Below are 23970 nucleotides of genomic sequence, written 5' to 3'. Positions count from 1 at the left end.
ATATATATTTTTACAAATTTTTTGTTTAATTTTCAAAAAATCAGGACCCTATAAGAAACTGTTTAGACAGACTCTTAAAATATAGACGTGTGTTCGTATAATACGATTAAAATCATCAGTTTTTTGGAAGAGAGAACAATTTATTTAGATATTAGTTAAAACATGTAGTAAAATAAATATTAGTTGAACATATTAGAAAATTTTCAAATTTTATTTTCTGAAGTTCCCTAATGAAAAAGTAAGGAACTTTCAAGTTTAGCTAAATTTAAATATCTACTTTCTGTCAAATAATTGGCTTTTCTGTTTTTCATTTTGATAATTTTATTAACATTGTAAAGAGAAACACACTATTTTTATTTCACAACAAAAACTGACTGAAGGTAAAACAAAAAATTTTAGTCTTATTATGTATTCAATAAGATGGTAGTTGTGAATCCTTTTATGCGTTGTGCTTATAATTTTTCATATGGCATTGTACTCTGTACATTTTTTTTTATAAAAGTCAAAATAAGATTTTATATTAGCCTTGCACATACTTTTAGTCCTTTATCCTCTGTATACCAAGTTCCAATTCAGGATTTCAGGCTCACCATGCAATTGAAAATTAGAAGAGGGAAAGGTTTAAATTTGGATGGGAAATCCATTATTATCACTCGAAAAATATTCAAAGCCGATTTGTCTTATTTTCAACACTTGAACTGCTCCCAGTGCGGCTAGCTGATAAGCATAATTTGTTGCTAAATCACTTTCGATGATCAGCATAGTTTGTTTGCCGAGTCAATTTGATGATTAGCAACACAAGGGGAAAAAAGATTCTTTCCTCGTTCAAACAGGAAAGTACATTTTTGACTAATCACACAGCTTAACCTCTTCAACAATGGATTTCATTTAAAGTATGAGAATATCCCGGCAAAATTTCTCACATACCACTGAAGATGTTGAGGGTTAAAAATAAAAAGCCTTTTATAGGAATAGTTGGAAACCGGAATGTGCTGTCACCATCTTCCTTTACTTTCTTCTCAAGAAAATTGTTCATAGTTCATGTAATGAAATAAAAGTCATATATTCTTTTTAAGCTAAGTGGTTACCATTTCGAAATCTCTGTCTTCTTTTACGAATGACTTTTCTGTGATATAATGGTGGCTCTTTAACTGTGAATATTCCACCATGGAGAATCAGCAGTTGGTTTCTCTGTACATTTTCAGGTTCGGATAATTGATTTGAGTTTAATTCATTCAGTTTCATTTGCAGTTTCTTCTGCCTTTCAAATTCTTCAATGTTTATCCTCTCTTCATTGAACCTGAATATTTTGGGCCACTTTGATCCTGTGTTGCCCGTAATGACATTGTACTCATTATATCCATCAAGTTTTGGTCCATTGAATATCTCAGAGTTTCCTGGAAACTTGACTGGAAGATCTTTCACAATTTCCACTATTGGATCTTCATGAGGAAGATCTGCAGCTCTTTTCGTGGGTGGAAAAAGTGATGGAAATGCGAATGGTTTGAATTCGGGTATCGAAGTGAATTTGGGCTTCTGCTGGAATATTTCTGGTGGATCTGGAAAAGGTATTGTGGGGAATTCGGGAAACTTTGGAAATTCATTGACAAATGGATTAAAATGTTTGGGTTGGTTTAGACTTTCTTGGTTATGGTGGAACTGGGCACGGTATTCAAAACTGTTGGGTCCAACGTGCGAAAAAAAGAATGTTGTGTCTTTGAACCTTTCTGGAAAATTCACTGGTGGAATTCTCCCTACATTATGTCCATCAATCACTTTCAGGTTGTTGATCAAGTACGTAGAAGTGATGTTGGAAAAAGGCCAGAATGGCTCGATGCGGTTCAGTTGCAGGTTAGGTAGATGAATCAGATTTGACTCATTTCTGATCCCATTTGTTTTTTCATTCCCATATGTAGATGAAACTTTTTCCCTGGTAATTGCATCTGTGATTGGAATATTGTCTGTTCGTCTGTTGATATTTTGTGGATTCATTAATTTACTAGTCTTCAGAAAAGTACCAGCTGTTTGTTTGTTATTCATTGAAACAGTTCTCGTGTCATTTCGGTCATCATTAAGATATGGACGCTCCATTGTGTGGATGTTCTTTGATGGTATCGCATACTTATCAAAGTGTGTATTACTGTTCAGTTTCTTCAGCCTGGTGCCGAACTTTGGTATTTCATCTTGTTTTGCTGTATCCTTGGATGCATTGTGCATGCCAAAAATAGTTGTGAATGATAAAAGTAAAATAATCTCCTAAAAAGAGAGAGAGAGAGAAATCACCAATCTAAATCTATTAAATGTCTTAAAGAAATGGTATAAAAAATTATCATTACAAAGACCAGTGTCTTAACCTTTTTTTGCCCATGGCCCCATTTGGACCATATTTTATTTTCGTGGCCTCCACTCTCATACATCAGCAAGATCCTTCTTACTTATTTCATGTATATTCTAGTAAATTTATAATGAACAAAGAACAAAAATTTTAAAAACAAAGTTGTTGAGGTTCTTTGTTAGGCTATCTCAAGGAGGTTAAGTGATGTTCTTCACCCCTCCCCATACTTAGTTGGAAATAGCAACTTAATATTTATGTATTAACTTCCCAAAAATTATCAGGATTCATATGGTTAGGGAGAACCGGAAACTGTCAGAAAAATAAATGTACTGAAAAAAAGTCAGGGAAAATGGCCTATTTTTGTTCTAAAACCTGGAAATTTCTGACAATGGACCCGGAAAATTGTCTCAATTATCATCTCATCGAAAGCAAATAATGAAAATAATTTTTTTTTCTCCAAAGGGGAAATCAAGAACATAAATTGTGATCCGATATAACATCGTAAATGTTAATAATTTGTAAATCCCACAATGAAACTCAAAAAACTTTAGAGGCTGCTGAGGAGAAACAAGGATTTCATAAGTCTATGCAGAAGAGCTTATTCTTGTGACTTTATTGTAACTGCATACAAAGTGTTTCTGAAAACTTATTATAACTGCGTATTGTAGAATGCCATGCGTAAAAGGTATTATAAAAGCTTAGCTGTGATAATATCATGAGTTGACTTCAGTGAGCAGCACACTATAAAACGTGTCTATTGTGATTTCCATGTGGGCATTTTTTATTTCAAAATGATGAGTAATGAGAAAACTGTTTTCAATCTCGAATAGGCAGATAAAAACGTGAATCTTCAGTAGGCAGATTGCAACTGTGGGAGTCGAGTGGTCATAGTGATAGACTTGCATCATGAAGACCCGAGTTTGAGCCCCGCTGTTGCCACAATGGTGATTAGTCATCTTTGGTTGGTTTACTGTGGTTCCCAACTTCGAGGCATGAATGCAAACAGATCTCCCCGTTAAAATGTTTCTCTACAGAGAACAGCAGGCCTATACAAGGATACAATTATTCAATCATTACACTTCACTTTTAGTTAGAAAAATTGATGGCAGATGACAGCACTACACATAACACGCATTGCACAAAAACAGACTTCACGTTAGATTCCCCACATATAAGTGCGCAGCTTCCAGAGTGGCCCAGGTCTTCTTAGACCACTTGCTAAACTCTTCATTGAGACAGAGCAGCAGGCCATGATCTGATTAGGAGAAGAAGGAGTAGGCAGATTGGATCAAAGAAGTCAAAAATGACTTGTATAAAGCATGGTGTCAGCTTTGCAGCAAAATTTTCATTTTGAGCAACATGGACAGACAAGCTATTCAAAGCTATACCAAGCATGTGAAATACAAGTTTTGTAAACAATATCCAAAATTAGTTAACTTTTTGGTTCCAGCTCTAACGCGACTGTTGGGTGTAACCCGTTGTTTGCAAGCACCAAGGTGCTCTCTGAAGTACCCAGAGTGCTCGATGCTCAGGTTCAATTTCATGCTCGTGAGCATGGATCAACATTGGATCAACATTCCAATTAAACACCTTGAAGGAATTGCATTCAAGGATTGAAAATCGTCATTTCATGCATTTGTATGTTAAACTTGCCGTAAGGGTGCTCTTTTGACGACGGATACAGGCAACTCTCGCTACTGGAAAACAGTTGAAGACCCTTAGTATAAGTGAAATTGCAAAGAATTGTGATGCACCGAAACCAACTACATCTTTGACTAATTACGTCACAAAGGAAACAGTGAAGGCTTAATCTTGTGACTCTTATCTTGTGGGTACTGAAATTAGGTATTCCCCCCTCCACTCATCTTATAAATAGAGTGTTGGAGATATTTTTAAGGTAATGTTTCTAGACAGTGATATATTACAGAAGAGGGAAATCTTGCATTCTTTGATTGTTTCATTTTTCCATCAGGTGTATTTGAAAAAGCATAAATGTGTGTGTAAAAATATATAATCATTAACAATCAATGATTATTTTCTTATGATAATTAATTTTCTAATCGACATAATTGATTTTATAGTTATAATTAATTTATATATTATAAATTTTTTATTGAAAAATTACCTTGAAATTTTTTTACGACAATGAGTATGAACCCTGATCATAGAACCAGATCTTATTATATACATTCCCCAATGTACATAAAATTTTTTGGTCTTACCTGGATGTGCCCATTCACATTTAAGTGACACTGTCTATGGACAATTTGGCTGGGCTATGAAAGAAGTTATACTTTTTCTACCATATTTCACTTAAAAGCTTTAGGTATTTTTCCCCCTCTGATCACCATGCTCCTCTTTAAGCACTTGTCGTGGCTCCTCTTTCACTGAATTTTCACCCTGTCCCCTTTAGAATATCCTAGGAGCGCAAGAGACCACATGACCTGCCCCAGATTGAAAACAACTGTCATGAACTATTGGTTCCCCTAACCCGGTGACAACGCTTAACATGTTGCAGTGTAACATTAATGACAACTATATGTATGTTACAGTTTATAAAGTAGCCATTATCTACTATTAATGTGGGCATATGTATCTGTCGCCCTCACGAAAAATTACATGTTGACTCGTAAATGTTAGGAACCATTGTCATAAACTGTTCCTGCTGTTATGTTGTGGTCCATCCAAGTTTTGGTGTAAAGACTTTCTACACGTGAAGTCACAATGATGAAGCATATTTTATATTTAAAAAAAGTTTGTAGCATTGAAGGCACGCTCTCCCTTTACTGTAACTTTTCAATGTTCAAGAAGCAACCAGTATTTTATTTTCAAGGAAAAAAAAAAGTGCAGCTCATACATAGTCATATATGATAATTGTTTTTTAAATATTTGTTTCATGTTATACATCTTTCTAAACCAGAGGCTTTTGACAAATCCCAGGCGCCATGTTGGCATGGTGACTAAAAAAATTGTCATTGAAACCTAGGATTTTCCAAGTGTGACTAAATTAGAGTTCAACAACAATGCAAAATTTCGGGAATTTATGTGAGCTTTTCCACCAGGACTGGACAAATCTTGAAAAATTTAAGATAATAATTTAACTCAAAAATAAAAAGGATTTAGTTGTATGAATTACTATTTTACATTTGCTCGAATATTACAAAATATTATTACTTCTATTATTACTATATTATTACTGGACTAACTTCAAAAATTGAAAGAAAAATAATTTATTTGTATACAAGTTAAAATTTTAAAATAAATATGAAAATTTGAAAGCAATGCGGTCATCAATTAAAAATCTAAAATCAGTTGAACTGCCTAATTTGATTTTGCTGCCCTGTTGGTGTTGGGAAAGAAGTTGCTGGACACCCAGGTCCGTCTTGATAGCATCATAGGTCCCTGGATAAATGTATTTTTGTGAGGGAACCTCCCCTCCTCCACCTAACTAGAAATATCTACCAAACAGCTCACATACTTGTTCTTGAAAATTGTAACTAGATTTAGTTATCATGGTTAGCCCATTCGTCAAAAGTGCGCATGATATCGTGAATCACAACCGATTTACTGGAATGGGCAGTTGCTTATCCGCACCGATGATTCCTACATAGGAATCATCGGTGCGGTGGTAGGAATCATTAGGGTGATAGGGCTCTAGCCCGGTTGTCCGGGGGTGATTCCCATTATTCTTTACTATAGAGAAAGACCTGTGAGAACAACCCTGGTTCGAGGGGCTTTCCCAATTGCAGGATTCGAGGTCCATGGCCACATAGGGTCTCAAAATATTAGTGCCATAAAAATACATCGCCATATATAGATCATACGTTTCATCATGACTGTCTAATGAATTCTGTGGAGTTTCGAGCATGTTTTTAGGAACACTTGCATCGTTACTGATGGAAAATAAAAACACAGCGTTTATTTATTTATTTATTTTTTTCCCACATGCCTAGTTCAGACATGTAGCCGAAAAAAATGCGTGCCCAGTCAAGGTTTTTACATGCCTCGGGCAATAGGTAGCCATGATTTCCGCTAACATGAGAACAGGTCATGTGAAGTCCCAGAAAATCCAAAAAAGTTAATTTGGGTGTTTTATTTTTTTTCTATTGTTATTTTAAGAATCCCGATTTTTGTAGAAACATTTCCCGTTTAAGAATCACACAAATTACGTTGAGTTTCTGATCTTTAGGGGCCATGAAGGACTCTTTTACTTAAGAAAGAATATAACAACATACCTTGTTGTAATCCATCATTTTATGGCACTGGATTCGGCAAACGATGTTTCTCGAAGTTTTTAACCGGAATGGATATTCCGGCGGATACGACAAATTACCAGTTGGCTTCTTTTCAGGATAATCCAATCAACCCATACATTATTTGTCCACACTCACTGCTATGGAATAATAGTAATAATCCATGATTTTGGTACGGCCGCAAAACGAAACTTCGGCCGCTACTGCAGGTGCGCATTCAGAATTTTCATTGAGCATCCGCCGTGTGAAGAGAAAGAGAGGAAAGAAAAGAACCGACAGAGTGAAAGGGATGAAGATGATCCACGAGGAAATGCATCCTTTAATGATGGGGAAAGTATTTTTTAACACTTGTGATTCGAAAGAAAAAAAAGGGAGGAAAAACCATGTTCGTGTCGAACCAGTTACTTGGCGAAACATCCTTGTCTTGGCTTTTGTTCTGATCATCACCCAGATCAAATAGAATGCTGTGTCTTCCTTTTTTTCATTACTGTATTTCGTTGGTGAGGGAGGTATTCGTAAAATGCCGTTTCAGAACATTCACTTATTCTTCGATTCCAATTAAGAGGAAAATTTCATTCAAATATCTTGGAAATTTACTTGACCACCACTAAATCAATTTTTTTCACCTAATCCAATGCATAGATTTCCAACTAGGGTTCCGTGAGAAGTTTTAAACAGGTTCCACGGATTTAATCCCGGATTTAGAGTCGTAGGAGGCATTGGGTTAAACCAAAAAGTGTTTATTTAAATAATAAAAAATGAATATCGGAAAGAAAATACCTTTCTTTTTATGCTATTTTAATAAATTTTTTAATTTAAATGTTTTTTAAAGTTGGTACAGTACCTCAAAATTTCTCTGGGAGAAATTCCTTGTGCCCCCCCCCCCCTCCACAGAGATCGATTCTGTGTTCACCCCTGCCCGGAACCCGGAGCGCTTTAAATCTTTCTACTGGTGCTTGTAAAGATAAAAACACAATAAAAAACAAACTCGTTTATTTTGAAGTTCGTCAGTGTCATTTAAAAAAAAAAAAAATCGGATCATTTGGATGACGAAACTACTACTGCTGCTACTTTACTAATCCGTATTAAAGCAATTGAAAGCAATCAAAAATGCAAGTTTACCTACGTATGATTTGCTGTGCTTCATACACTAATACCGACCGAGTCGTGACATATTATAAGGAGAAAAAACCTAAAACTTTTTATTTGGACTCCTGGTTGCCGTTTTGAGAGAGTTTTAAACCCGATAAGTTTCGGAATTGCCTGCCGTTTTGAGAGGGTTTTAAGAACCGAGATATTTCGGAATTGCCTCTGTAAGGGTTAACCTTACATTCACCTCATGCACATTCCTTTGCGGAATTTCTAACGAATCGGTGCATGCCGGAATGTGTGCCCCTAACGTATTTATGTTGTCAGAGTTGTGCTTGTTCTTGCTGTTGCTGCCCCCCTTCTTCCATATTTTGTAGTGAAGATGATAAATGCTTGAATTTTCAAGCATTGACAAAATAACTGAAAAACGGCAATTCGGGTAGTTTTTTCTTGACCTCGTCGATCACAGACTGCGGCATTTAAACACTGGAAAGAAAGACATTGCCTTGCAATTTTTCCCCCTTCAAATTATTCTTTTGTTAGATGTTGAAATTGGTTGTATTTTTTTTTTTTTTTTTTACAATGAACCAGCGAAGGTAAGACACCATAAATATTATTACCTCAGCGTAAGGCTGAAATTACACCATAAAAGTTTGATAAAAGTTGTTTTATTATTTTACAAAACTTGAAAAAATGCAATCAATAAGCGTATCGGTTACATTCGACCGAATGCAGCCAATGTTTTTATTTACTTATAATTCTGTAACTATGAAATTTTCTATGGTTTAAAAATTCTGATAAACCTAGTTCTATTCCAAAAAAATGGTGATCGTTTCAGTAAAGGTTCTAGAACAAAAAGGGCTCTTTTTAGAAACTATTTTTTTTTTAGTTTGAATTAGGGATTAAAACGTCCCCCCCCCCGGGTTTTACCTCAATCCCGGAAAAGCGGAAACGTGCTCAAACCCGGTGTCCCGAGAGAGAAACCCTGGTTTGGATCATAAGACATTGAATAATATTGAATATTTCTCGTATTTAATGAAAAAAAACAAAGTAGGCTTACTGTCAAACCCCGTTGTTGCTCCCCCGATTTAGTGCCAACCCCGCTTAGCGCCAAAAATTTTCAGTGAACAAATCTTTGTTTATAAGGAACACATGCTAATTTGTGATTCGATATAACACCAAACTCGTTATAGTGCCAGAAATCTGCGAGACAAATCGTGGCGTTACATCGGGGTTCGACCGCACATCTGGTTTTGAGCTTTTTACTGCATTCGAGCTTGCGACCCATGCTCTATGATGTATTGCTTTGGTTTCTAATTATATTTTGTTACATCGTCGTGAGAAAATTTTGATTCCTCCCCCAATGACCGTCAGTGTTTCGAGTAACCCTTCATCTCCATGCTGTCGCATTTGCCAACAGCGTGAAAGTTTAAAAAAAAAAAAATGCCAGCCAAGAAAGAAGAAAACCAGCAGGCTAAGGAAGGCCAGGGATCAGTGGGTCGGGTCAAACTAAAACCGGTACTGATCCATCCTCGCCAGCTGAAAAGACAGAAGATGGGCTCAAGGAGTCTAGGAAAGAACATTATACCGTATATGTTGTATGAAGAGCGTCTTCTTTGAGTATATAGGCAAATTCCTGGCGAAAAATTGTTTGCCACCAACACTCCCAACTTTTTGTTGTTTTTTTTTTTTCGGTGTTTTTTTTGTTTTGTTCTCCTCCTCCTAACACATATTTTCGTTTGTTGTTGGGATCTCTGGAGATGAGAGCGAGTGCTTCTCTTCTTCCTTTAATTGCATTCGTTTCGAAATGATAACCTGTCTACGTTTCGTTTCTTTTTTTTCTTTCGCTAATTCAGTTGATGGGGTCGACTCTTGAAAATTCCTAATGTGTGTTAAGATCTGACCAAGGTCCGCTTCATTCGAGAAGAGAGAATAGACGCCGATGGCCATTGTTATTTTTACCGAGTTTTATCTAATTTGCTGTTGAAACGAATGGACGTGTCTTTGAAAATCTTTTGTGTGTCTGTGTCAGGGACAGTCCTTCTCCCCCCCCCCCTCCCCAATGGAGTTTAGAATTTCCAACATCGATGCCCTGAAAATGATGCTATATATATGTGGGGTTTTTTTTTCTCTACACCAGTTATTTTCTACCTATTTTAGTTCTATTTTATGGTTTAAATGAATGGTTCTACCCCAAACTGTAGGTGACCAGGGACGCATAGATAATATTTACTTAGGTCGATTTTTGTTTCAGTGGAATCTTTTTTTATTATTTCGGTCACTTTCAGTGCAGCTTATACATCCCAGTGGCTTATTTCCCAGAAATAACGAGTCCATTTTAATCTTTTGTTTTTATGGGCGAGTTTTAGGCAGGGCCATTAATTTAAACTATAATGTCCACGTCTTTGATTCGATGATGAATCGTTGACACGGTTATTCATTTTTGATGAATGCTGCGTTTTTATCTGAGACGTTTCTTGACTAGATGCCATTCTTTCAATCCGAATATCTATAGTCGTTGTACGTGATCTTCCGCATCGCGGCTTTAACGCATAATGTATTTCAAATCATTTCAATTTGATAAATCACTGACAAATAAATTACGTTAATAAGTTCTTCGCTTGGACCGTTTTGAAGCGATCGAAATTTTCCGCCAACCTCTTATTTTCGGCTTTCACATTCTATAAAACCCTATCGTTGTTAATTGCAGAAACTTCGGCATATCGAGTCAGTGGTGGGATACAATAAAAATTCTATATTACGAGTACGGCTTATAACTAGAATCTCGCTATAAAGAGTGATTTGCAAGTTATTTTGAAAGAGCTTATGTAAAAGATACAAGAAGCATTCGTTTATAGCGAGTTGAAAAGAGTATGGAGAGCGAGTATTCACTATAGCGTCAACAAAATTCGTGAAAACGCCGATGTTTTTTCTTTTTCTATCACTTCTAGAAGCGAGGACGGATTAATATCAGTTATCTCATCTCACATGCTCTTTGTAAACATTTCTCTTCCTAACCGAGCACAACTCTGGACCAACCCTGCGCAATAGACCGAAATTATTTGTTCCGGAAATGTACCTAAAAGTTTGAGTGCAATTATTATTGTTGTTGTGAGGGAATTTTAATCCTGCCATCTGTTTTTCAAACTATGAGTGAAGTGCAATGATTGAAAATTTGTACTGTTGTAAGTCTGTCTCTCTTTCGGCGGCGAGACGGTTTAACGGGGACATCGACTGGTATTCATGCCGTAAACATTGTTCCAAGATACACATAAGGATGGAAACAGAAAAGCCATATATCTTTTGCCCAGTCTTCCTATTCTTTCCCAAAATACACACAGAACATTTAACGACCTCATTTGACCTTTCACTGATCACCATTCACTCCCAGAGAAGTCCGTTTTTACGACAATTTTTCCTGCGATCGTGAACTTTCGTCATGTTGGAATTTTACTGTACATATCTGTTCTTCCGCTTTTACACCAAGTCTGACACGTAATCATTATCGTCCAATCAGAAACAGTTGTTAATTTGCATAAAATGACGTTCGTGCCTTTTAAAAAGCCTTATTTTCGCTTTCCAAAGACTTCACTCACCATAATTGATTGCGATTTTTGCGATGTGATATCGTTTATTTATGTATTTTATCACACAACCCAGTAGGCAAGATTGCACTTAACACTGGTAAGATTCAAAACCAAGTTTATAGCACATTATTAGGTCAGTTCATGCCCTCCACCACTCCAAGAAGTGGAGGCCAAGTATCTCGAGTGTCTCCTGGTATGATCTTCCACCAACACCTGTAAGTTGTTTAGTAAAAGCCCTTTGAGGACTCTCGATGAGTAATATGTCTTTAATTTTGTATGGACACCACACCTGCGAGCAGTATTCAAGAATTGGACGGACATATGTACAAAAAGCGAAAGTCGAGGTATGCATATCGCACTTACTGTACGCCGTGCTTATCATATATGCGGCTCTATTGGCCCTGCGGACCATATTACGATGATGATCAGTGAAGTCAAGAAAACCGGATATCGAAATACCCAGATCGGAGCATATGGTCAAGTGTTGCAAAACTTCAGGACCCATCTGATAGCAGACAGGGTCGGTGGGTCTGCCTAGAGGCATAGAGCCACCCTTGACGGTAGAAATAGGAAGATTGTTCTGGCTACTCCAACGGAATATTGACGAAAGCAGGCAGTCTCAAGGCCCATTGTGTTGTCCGTCGTTGAGAATAGCTTTATATCGTCTACGAATTGCGGAATGGGAAAGACGACTTGAGATCACAATCAATCATGGTTTGTTTCTCCATTGAAATTCAAAAGATTTCGTGTCATTTTTTTTGTAGTTTTCTGAAAAGTCGAATTTTTGTACTAACATTTCAACCACACTGTTTTACATACTGCAATTTTACTTCAAGGTTACTTTTTTCCTTTATTGAAAATGTAATTTTGTAATGAAAATGTATTTTTTTTCTCAATTTTTCCCCCACTCAAGTTTTTACTCAGTCTCGTTACATTCGTGATTGGTGTATGATACTAACCGAGTTTAACTGTATTGTCCCGGTAGATGACGTATAAACTTGTCGAGCGTGTATTTTTGAGTGCAAACGGGAGCTCTATTGATCGGATAAATCAGCGGTTCTCAACTGGTGCTCCGCGAGCCCTTGGGGCTCCTTGTGCACTCTCCAGGGGCTCCGCGGCCGCTCTAGGAAAATAAAAAAAACCAATAAAATTGAAAAAAATAGATATATTTTTAAATAGTTAAAATAAATCAGTAACTTTAATGAATAATTAAAAATGGGCCAACAGGGCTCCGCCATAGAATTTTTTTACTAAAAAGGCGAGTCAAAAAATGTTGAGAACCGCGGGGATTAATCATTTCTTATATTTCTCAATTCCAACTCTTTTTAAGAAGAGTTTATTCCTTTGCACTTGTTGTGAACAGTGGCGTCATTGTTATGCCAGGAGTAGATCACTCGATTGTTAAATATTTCGCAAAGCATGGTATACTCGCTGTATGTATATAAGGATGTCAAGTTAAGGAAGTTAGGTTATTAAATTTGTCAGGCGATATGGATGTCATGTGTAGACATCAGAAGAAAAGAAAAAATTTCTCCTGTTTGTCGAATGAAAAAACTTGTTGAGTATGATGAAAATTCATGTCAACAACTAGAGGCGTCGGAAGTGTTTCAGACCCCGTGCATTAGTGCATCCGGAAATTGATATTAGAGTAGCAATTAAGATATTTGTATTGGTGGCGGGAGCTTCACTCTGATGAAATTAATTCATCATTTCAGATCTCGGAAATATTCTTCTCTTGGTATTTATATTGTTTTAAGCGTGTTCGTAAAACCAGATTGGATCGTAAACCGAATTATTCATAAACCGAGGGTTGATTGTATTTTTTATTGGCCCTTGCGAGTAAATATTCGTATATATATGCTCTTTACTCCGAGGGCTCCCGCGAGTGGAATTTAAATATTTTTATTACATCACAATGGTTCATGCATGTATAGAAATTGATCATTTTCATCTTCTCAATTGAATCGACAAGCTGGAATCGCGAAATGGAAGAGAACGATGCTATTGTGATTTGCATTGGTGCAAATGGATCACGAGGTGTTTTCCGACCGGAAACTATTAACGGAACTCGTCGTGATTTCACTTCCCCTCCCCACTTTTCTCGTGTATATTTTATCTTCGGACAATCGATTTCCCTCGACGAAAAATTTGGTATGATGAGAACCATAATATCCCCACTGGCCCAGTCTAATAAATAGTCTTTACTGTTTTTTCCCCCCCTGGGGAAAAATAAAAAGAAGCAGCGGCAATCGTTTCTAATAACAGCACGAAAATGCGTGTCCATCGTGAAGTGAGTTCATCTCCTACGCTTTCTCGTGTTAGCATTTTCAGTGAGAAAGCTAATTGAAAAAACACGTATTGCTTACCACCTGCCGTCGCTTACCACGTTTATCTTTATGTGGTCCGGGGGTGTATTTATTATTTTTGTGTGTGACACCAGCTCTATGTTTCGTATTTCATCGGCAATAAATTTAAACGTGACTGTTTTCCCCACCTCTTGTGTGTTTTATTTGGGTGCCGCGTATGTGTGTACGGGTGCCTACACGAAGTTTTTGAAATGCTGAAATAGGTAAGACTTACGAGGTGAAATGAATGAAAATCCTTGAGACTGCGAATCGCAATTACTATTTTGGTACGATAACTTGATATACAGTCGAACCCCGATTTATCGAATCGGTTAAATCCGGCCTTTTTATTCGTTATGTCGAGGCTAAGATTAACACAAGTATAAGCTCAAACTTCTAAAAAATTCGTTAAATCGAGGAATTCGTTAAATCGGAGTCTAACTGTATGCTGAAAGCAAGACACGGATGACCGTGATACTTATGCAAAAAAATAATTTTTATTTTTAAGTCGTTCTGTTTCTAGCGACTTTACTAATCAAATCGATATTTGGGGGGTTTTTGGTTACAAGGGCTTCGTCTTGTTTCATGAACAACAGTGTTCCGTCAAATATTTTTATATTTGAATCACTTACTTTTCAAGTACGGCTGGTAAAGATTTTTAACTGGTTAATCGAAATTTTATTATTGATTAGTGGAATTTTTAATCGGCTATGGTGAAATGTAAATAAACATTGTGTATATAGCCGAATAATATTGATACTATGAAAATTTATTTTTTCTTTACGAACTTATTTGTGAAATGTAAACAAATATTGTACAGGAATTAGGGGGGAAATATTTGAGGAAGTCGATGCTGTGTGTCCGCTGAGGTAAATCCAATATGTTACACTAAATTTGTCAAGTCCTGAATTTTATTCGCGTACGAAATAAACTTAAATGCGGAGTTCTGTCGACAATTTAAGTTAAGGTTTTAACCTTCTCAGCGGCATTTACGAGATATCTCGCCTAACTTGATGCTTTGTATTTCGGTAATTACGAAATATATCGCTTTTTTAAAACCCTCCTATTTCGGCTTGACGATCCCAAATACGTTGCGTTTTTTTCTCCTAAGACCATGCTTCCTTTTTTTCCAACCTATCAGATCAACTGCCAGTGAGCCGATTCACCGTTTGTTCACATTGTAGGGTGTGGACTCTGCGCCAAAATTAACATCTTGCGCCATCCTGCTCCAATAGTGTAGTTTCGTATTTTGCTGCGCCAAATAGCCAAAATAGCGAATTTTTCTTCACTATTCCCGGAATTTCGGAAAGGACGGCAAAAACTTTTTGTTCCTGCTTGCCGCGAAACGATTCTTTCCGAGGAGAGCGTGTTTTATTCCTCTCTATTTTTCACCATCTCCTCTCATTCTCTGTAGTCGGGCTATCTCGTGACCTTGAAGAAATAGAGGTCTCTGTTGGAAAGTAGTTTGACAACACTGTAAAGTACAGTGTTGGTAAAAAATTCGCGGGCTAAGGCCCCCTTACACACGTAGCGGACGCGGATCCAGATCCGCATGCCTTTTCACACGAGCACACATTTATGGGCGTTTCGCCCGCATCTTTTATTTTCACCAGACTCATTTTATTTTCACCCAGTGAACGCGCGTTTTTTTATAGTATTTAATTTTTTTTTTAGTTTTATTTTATTATTTAAGAATAAAAATTGTGAAGTATGGACACAAAGAAGGTTCTACCTGTACTTAAAATATTCTTAAAATATTTTAATATAAATTGCTGACAGGCTAATGTTTTTCACTAAAATGCTTTTTTCTCAAAACACTTGAGTTTTTGTTAGATAAGGAACATTTTTCAAGTATCACTCATTCAAATGTTGGGACTCTCTCTCAACACTATGGTATTACATACCGTACACTGGGGTTGACTTTGTGCCATTTACGGATTTTAGGGCGCAAGCGCTTCTTGGGAGCATATGGATGAACAATCGGTTTCAAAATTTTTAATGCCGATTAAGGAGCTGTAGGTGACTCACCGATAGCATTTATTGCATCATCTGCTGTCAGCTGTTGTCTAGAGAATTTTTTAGGTTACATTTTGATTTACACGAAATTTTTCAAGTGCGTGTAAACCTCTCCTGGTGCAGACAGTGTGTGTTTCTGGACACTATGTAATTTAATATTTCTATGTAGAAGTTACGATAAGAAATGCCTATTTGCATTGTAAAAATACAGCATTTTTTGGCTGAAATATGACGCATAAACAAAAAAATGTGGATTCAGGTGGTGACTGTGCCACCTGTTTTTTCAGGATTTTTGGCCTTTTTTCACTAGTTATTGTTCCAGCAGTGGTTCGCAAATATGTGTGGAAGCTGTGTAGTCGACCCTACCGCAATTACTCAAATGACACACTTGAAGAGACCCTTAGTGTGATAAGAAACAGATGCTCACCGTTTTTGATCATATTGGGGAGGCATGTGTAATGGCCATGAAGAAAGTTGGCAAATTTTACTCATGGTCTGACCCAGCTGATGAAATTTGGTATCCGAGGTGCCGAATCATTATGAAAATCGAGAAACCTTGACCTATTAGCAGGGACAACAACTTGAGTAGTGGATTCGAAGAAATGAATGTTATATTTATAGTGTTATTTTTTAAGAAGAGCGTTATATTTTCGAGTTTTAAGTCCTCTTTATTTTTGTTAATGCTTCAGGGAATTAAAATTTTCCAAAAAAAAAGTAAAAATAAATGCTTTCTTTACTTAAAAATATCAATAAAATTATTTTTTAGGTTTCAGAGAGTATTTTATTTAAAAATTCAAAAATGACTTAATTTTTAAAAAAAATTTATGCCACAAAATTTTAATAAAAAACCTCGTGTTAAACGTAAACTACGTTACGTACTAACACGTAGGTAATTAAAGTTGCTATATCTCTTTTATCTCAGAAAGAAACGGATGGATAAACGTATGTGGGTACATCCTATTGATGAACAGGGACCTTCATGTGGTGTTTTTAAGGGTATTTATGGCAAATAATTAAAAAATTTCTATGCAAAATCATCTTTAAAAGTAGCCAAAGATGCGGGCGAGTTCCATCCGGACCCGCGTCGTGTGAATAGCTCCATATAACCTAATGTACAAAACCTGTATGTGCGGATGCGGAGCCCGCACTTAGGTTTTAACACATGCGGGCGCCATCCGGACCCGTACGAACACTTCCAAGTTGCGGGCGCATTCCGCATTGTCTGAAAGGCTCCGTATGTAGCAATAGTTAAAACTTCTTCCAGACCCGCATCCGCTCCGTGTGAAAGGGCCTTTATTTAAACTATCGGCCCCCATCGCGACTTTTAATTAAAGACTTTTGTTTTTAGCTTATTCAGCCATCTTCCCCTCAAAAATTTCGCTTAGGCTACTATCCGCAATTATCTGCAACTTTCGTAGTCCTCAGGTCGAGATTCCTAGCGCCAAAAAATGGAAAGTGGCTCTACTCTCAAGGTACGAGGAAGTATATTTTGGCAAAAAAAAAAAAACTGTGAAACGAAGAATTTTTGAAATATACGAGAGAAATGTCTTAAAAATTTATTAACTAAAAATCCACAGGAAATTTTAGAAAAATTAGTTGTGATAGCACATCACGAATCGTAGCCGACTTAAGCTAACTATACAGGGTGTTTCAAAAAGAATCATCCGATTTAAAAAAAACTATTCAACTTTTAATCCGTTTTGATCGAATAATGTATAGGTAGAAAGAGGGAAATCTCGAGTTTCACACAGTTGCCGATAGGTAGCGCTAACGCTCTTCCTTCGGCTGCCACTTCAGTGTTTGCCAAGATTGGCTTTTCCCACAGTTAGAAACCCATTCGGATAACTTCATTTTCCAGCAGGACGGGGCACCACCACACTGGAGCTTGAACGTTCGAAAAGTTTTGAACAATCGCATTCTTAAACGATGGATCGGCCGTACGGTATTATATGTTATACGGGACCTAACGATTCAGTTAAATATCACTGGCCTCCAAGATTGCCGGACCTCACATTGTGCTATTTCTTGTGGGAGTTTACAAAAGACTACGTTTATGTGCCTCCCCTTCCAGCTACATTAGCCGAACTAAATATACGCATAACAGCAGCCGTGGAAGCAGTGGATGCAAACATGCTCGCAAAAGTTTAGGACAAATTTGACTACTGTACAGACATATGCCGTGCATTCCGAGAGCACCTTATATATTGAGCACCTTTAATTTGGTTTTTTTTAAAAAACCTTGATTAGCCATGTAATATAAAATCAATCTTAAGTGTCTATGTTCAATATTTTTCGTAATATAGGAATTTCAAATTGGGTGATTCTTTAGAAACACCCTGTATTTTGTCGAATTAAAGAGGTTTCTTCATATCAAATTTAGTATTAAAGAATAAAAAGCGGGTAGTCGAGGTTGCACCTTATATGCTGCATATTCTGTGAAGGTGTCTTTGACCATCTCATATTGACGGATGACGGAGGAGGGTGTCTCTCTGGCCTTTTGTCTTATCGGCACAAAGGGTCAAGAACCCCTGTATTAGATACTTCACACCTCATCTATTTATCTATTTAAAAATTTTAATCTGCTAAAATTTCAAATGAAATAAATTGTTTTTTCCAAATAAATCAAATTAATTTGCAAAATTTATTCAATTAATCGATTAATCACTTGAACTGAAATTTGTGATCATTGATCGATCAATAAGAATCTCCCCGATTTATCGAAACAGCCGCAATTTCTATTAAATACATATTAATATCAGCGTTTTGGTTATATTGGGATTGTATCGCATAGTTTCATGTCTGAGCTGAACCGTATTAATGCATAAACTAAAATTATTGAAACAAAGTTAAGTTTCGTTAATGAAGTTGAAATCTACATCAACGGAAGATGTCCACTGATAGGTACTATTCTTATTGGGGCAAATTATTACGTAAGTAATAAAAGTGAAGAAATGTCGATGTTGTGTGCTGTCACGAAACTTTCAGAATGTGTGTAGTTACGAGCTGGTGTTGGATGTGCGGTCAGCGTGTCCTCGATTCAACCTTTTTTTATTTTATTTAATGCTAATCCGATTCCGGTGGGTCATCGAATATGATGTAATCATGAACCCACCAGTTGGGATTTTGCCGAAGAATTCTCTGGCTCTATTAGAGAAAAATGGACGCATCATTACCCAGGTAATGTCTGGTGCGAGATACGTCTACCCACACTTAGTCGAAACGGGTTATTAGTGTGTGTGTTATTTATTTTTTTCTTATCGTCTAAAATAGAGAAATACATGTTGGTGAATGATTCGCTCAATAACCTTTCGGTGAATGCTATTGAGTCATGTAAGAGAGATTCGACTCAAGTTCGTTTGGTTAATGTGATAATCGATTGCGAAAACGGGATAATCATCCCCCGAGTTATTCCGATGACGTCAGGTCCTGTAGCGAGAGGGATGAGTTGACCTTCGTGTCCTGTCGGTGAGTCCGAGTAGTTTTTCGTATCCCGATGTCTACCTGTCCTTGGCCTCATTGCGTCCTGAAGATGGCTCGTTCTGTCTGTTTCGTTACGAGGGAAAATAATCTTAGTAGTCCGGCCTTTTTTTTCTTTTTTTTTTTTTTACGAGCTCAATTGTCCGGGTTTTTTTTTTTTGGTGAGCGGAAAAACATTTCTGTTCGAATTTTCAAGCAGTGTGCACCTACAAATTTGACCTTTCCTATGCCTTTTAACGCGATGAAAATGAATCTTTAAATTTGCTCAATGCGATGGAAACGATAATTTTTATGTACAGGGGATACAACATAATTGAAGTTCACCTATTAACAGCTGTCTGTAGCCATAACTATTTATTAGAATGTTAATGATACTTTGGAAACAGTTTAATGAAAAAATTTGAAGGGAAAAAAATAAATTTAAAAAATATCAGTTCCGACATTCATTACCAGAGCGAAATGAAGTGCACGCTCTAATTTTTCACAATGATGGGACCAAACTGCTCCAGCTTTCATGGCAAGTACACCATCTCTTGCAGAACCATTTCGGTTCTTCTTTCTTCACTTAAGAATATGGCAATGAGAGATTTTTTTTTATCGGCCCGCAATATATTGGGAAAGAGATTTTTCTTGATGTTTTTATGCCGATACGAACTTTCGGTAACAAAAGTTGGTTCTCTCCTGCGGGCATCGAACAAGCTTTCGAAAGAAAAGTTAGTTGTCTTCGGGAATCAAAGCCGGTATGCAAGAGGACCCGAGTTCGATTCCTGGAGAAGACAATTGGTAAACTAATTTTTTTCCACCAGAGGTTCATATCGGCATAACATCCAAGAAAATAATTTTTCCAAAAATTTCCAATTTGATATTACGTACTTTGCTAGTGAAACACTCTTACGAACATGGCGATTCCGGTGTACCTATGCAGAGATTATATATCTTCGGAGGGCCTTCGAAAACTCCCACCCTTTCATCAACTCCCTCACCTGCATTAACGAGAACTTTTAATAAAAAGCTTTTAACAAGGTGAGTTATTAAAAGAGCTAGTTATTCAAGTAATATCAAGCCCAGATACTTTTTAGATCTGATTTCTCAATGAAACACATTCTCCAATAACCTCCCTCCCCACTTTGCAGCCTGTGAAAATCAAACTTCATAAAAAAAAAAGTACAGTAGCTATTTTTGCGCTGGTTAAATGGTTAAGATGTTCCTATAATTCCATAACTTTCTTATGAGTAACACCGTAGAAAGCGCAGAACACGCTAATTGAAATTTTAGATACCCTATAAATTGGTTTATATTTGAAATATATGGTTCAACGTCGGAAAAAAAAAAAAATCGGAATTCTTTATTTCAACTCGTAACACAAGCTGCTCCTTTATCAACCTCCGACGGGAACCATAAAACTCGCTGTAGTAGTGCCGTTTTGTGAGATGGCACTTGATCGTGCGGGCGTATTTGATGTGTGATGCAATTGGAATGCGCGTGTAACCGTACATGGCTTCCGCCCTGAGAATAATATACTGTATTTATTCTCTTTGTTTCTTTAGCGTTTAGGTTGAAGTGAGCCCACGCGATCGTCCTTCGCTACTAGTTAACAACTTTTTTTGTTTGCAGCATAACGCACAAAAGCAGCCTCACTTCGATTAACAAAAAAAGCAATGCTCATCCCTTTTTCTCATTTATGAAAAAACCGTGACTATATCTTTTTATTCTACGAGGGCGTTTTTTTCCTCTTTTTTCTGTAAATTATATATTTGGGGTCAAATTCAAGGTCTGAATTTTATTTCTAATGCTTAATCGTTGCGTGACTCTGCCAATGGTTCTCTCATTTATCTCTTGAATTGTAATAGAAATTTAATTTTTATTTGGCATTTTGAATTTCAGTCGAAGTGGCTGTCTATGCCAGGACTGTTAGGAACATGTTAACCCTTAAATGTACGTTTTTTTGGTTTTTTTTGAGCTGATAAATTTTTTCATAGTTACTGACACGCGTAGAAAGCCTGAAAAGTCATTTTAAAAAAAATCTATTGTCGAATAGTTTTGCTTAAAAGGGGCCGTATAGAGCCTCAAAAATCGCCCACAAAATGAATGTATTGAAGTAATATTATATACATTCCAAATGCATAACTACCTTTTTGTGATTCAAGCTTCACTAATAAAAAAAATTGGGTTGCTAACGTCAAGGTCAAAAAAAGAAATACTAACAAACTATTCTAACAAAAATTAGCGAATTGAAAGTATAAAATGCAAAAAATATGATCTCATCTTATGTACACACAAAGGCGATTCTGAATTTTTATCTTTAAACTGACTGCAGTAATGAACATTAAAAGGACCCTTTGCACATATGCAAAGCTACCATCTAAGGGTTAAGTTACCGCTGATTTCGCGGTGTGTCCAGATCTACAACTTCTTTCGTGTCCCTTGATTCTTGGTGCTACGGATCTCTTGGTCTTGCCAATGTACACCTGTCCGCGCACGTATTGTATTCTGTAGACTCCGGCTGTTAGCAAGGGATCGCTGTAGTCTTTTCGCACGCCAAGGAACAACTCAAATCAACGAACTATTTCATTTACAGTAGACTCATATCCGGCACATGTCGGATCGAGGTATACAAGATTACCGAAATCACCGGATTACTGGAAGCTAGTTTGAAAAAGCCCATCTAAATAATATAAACTTCTGCTCCCAAATATGCAAGGATATGTTTTTCCATTCTACATTCGACAGGAAGCCGTATTACAGAGATCCTACTGTATTAGTCATTTCCACTGCATAAATTTCATCGTACAACACAGTGATTTTTCTTACGAATTTCGCTTTCCCACTCATCGATTTCTAACAATGGTTCTTTCATAACTATGTATGGCCTTCAAGCGATGTTCTCTGTAACGACTTTTTGAATAATGGTAGGATTGCTTTCGCTTCTATTACGCTATTGTTTTTGCAAGTTATCAAATAGTTTTAGTGCTTCGGATTTCTTCGGTCGTGTCTAAAGAATTAAACCAACAGTTTGGAAGTTCCTATTCAAATTAATTTGAATCGCGTTTTTTTTTTAAATGCACGTTTTCCATAGTTACGGATATTAAAATCGTTTTGCAAGGATCTCGGTATAGCGCACGCCGGAAAAATACTGCTTCGATTTATTAGATATTGTCCCGTTAATCGTGAAATAGCGGTGAAAAGGTCATCGATGTCTTTCTCTTGCTCATCACAGAGCATTCGCCCAATGAAAATTTCTACACAATATACATCTTATCAATTTTTTTCCCCTCCAACGTTTTATTACGCATTCTAACGAGGCCATACCAGGAAATATCGCTTCAATTTACGAGGACCGGAATTAATTTACTCAACTGTTGTTTCACTCGCTTTTATTCCGATAAGGATAGTTTTTTCGTGACTATAGCTCCCTGGAACGGGAATTTCCGCCTTCGTAAAATTACGTCAAAAAATAAATAAATAAAAGTAAAAGTACATGTGATAGTTGTCTTCACCCTGAGATTGTTGCCTTCTCTTTCCCCGTTACCCAATTTACAAAGGGGTATAATGTATCCATCAAATCCCCTTCATTTGCTTTTTTTTATGTATGTATGAATAATATTGCACCACGGAATAGAAGAACCACTGCTTATTCGAAGAACAACGTGGGAATTGGAGAGATAACGATCTCTGGTCTCTTCTTGCTCCTCTTTGCATGTATGTATGCAGTATTATTATTGCTACAGGTTTTCTTCTCTCCGCTATGTCTAACTCGCTTTTTCTGCGTTTTCTTCTGATAATTAGACTAGATAGTATGTTGTGCTCGAGTGTATATGGTTTACTGCGATGTGTTGACCTCTTGCTTGGTTGAAGATGACCCGTTTTTCTCTCTCTGATGTCTCGCGAATACCTTTTTCTTTTTCCATCAAAAAAGAGTGATTAATTTTTTTTATTTCCCTTTTTCTTCCGAGATCATCTCCGAAGATACGAAATGAGGTAAATTTTCAAAGTGTCGTTTTAGAAAAAGAACAAAGGTTAATTATTTGAAAAGTTTCATTTCTTCAACCGCTTCATCTACGAAAATAGAGCCGAAAAAGTGTTTCGAAAAAATTGCAATCAAAAATTAAACTTTGCCTACGTATAATTTGCGATGCTTCATACACCAATACCGATCGGGCCGTGAAGTTCGAACTGAACCAAAATATGTACAAACGGAAGTCGCACTTAGCCAAAAATCCAATATTTGGTAACACTTAATGGTCCATCAAAAGAAGTGAGATTGTTCTGTTAAAGCTGGGAAATTATGTTATTGTTCTGTTAAAGCCGGGAAATTTTGTTTGTTGTGTTTTATCTATATAAAGTCCTTTAATTTCGGTTCAGTGAACAAACCGGGTACTGTTTGTTTAGTAGGTATTAAATAACCCCATTTTGAACTGGACATGAAATGGTAACCAAACCATTCTTAAAAAAAAATAGAAGGTATGTTTCCAAATGCTTCTAAGGCTCAAATTCGTTTCTAGAACCTCCTACAAGGTTTAGTTAGATCTTGAGCTGCTTTCTGGTTTCTACTTTTAGTATCTTAGGGTGCGAACATAGTGCAAGCGTGTTTTTGACGGTTAGTCACGTTTCAAGAAATGAACCTTGTGTGCTATGTGGTTGATACCCTGGTTGTTCATTTACTGTCCTTGGCCTCCATATACGGTTCTGGAATTGAAGACCTATTCACGTCAAAATTAGGAATTATACAAAACTCTTTCCTAATGAGTTTTGTTTGTTTCTTGTTCAGTTGTTATCACTCGTTTGTCGTGTTTCGACGCTTGAAAATTGTAGGTTGATACACGCACCAAAATTTGGGTCGGATCATAAGTAAGCACATTCTTGTAGTG

The 23970-nt window shown here is 36.7% G+C and overlaps 2 protein-coding genes across 4 annotated transcripts in view; one reads left to right on the top strand and one right to left on the bottom strand.

Moving 5' to 3' along the window:
* The window catches only part of Naa15-16 (N-alpha-acetyltransferase 15/16), an 84266-nt gene that overhangs the window by 40206 nt on the left and 20090 nt on the right, over positions 1–23970 (top strand). The gene's annotated exons all lie outside the window — the stretch shown is intronic.
* On the bottom strand, positions 315–6940 carry LOC149070882 (uncharacterized). The gene is made up of 2 exons (XM_089248724.1): positions 6571–6940; positions 315–2256 (listed from the first exon to the last, which is right to left on the bottom strand). Exons 1-2 carry the CDS (start codon positions 6586–6588, stop codon positions 1072–1074), a joined length of 1203 nt encoding a protein of 400 aa, XP_089104850.1. The 5' UTR covers positions 6589–6940; the 3' UTR covers positions 315–1071.

This window comes from Pholcus phalangioides, unplaced genomic scaffold, assembly GCF_987345545.1.
Source record: "Pholcus phalangioides strain wild (caught in Gottingen) unplaced genomic scaffold, Ppha-v1.0 ptg000020l_1, whole genome shotgun sequence".
NCBI lineage: Eukaryota > Metazoa > Arthropoda > Arachnida > Araneae > Pholcidae > Pholcus > Pholcus phalangioides.
Note: the sequence above shows the minus strand (reverse complement) of the source record. Positions and strands in the feature narration are given on the sequence as shown.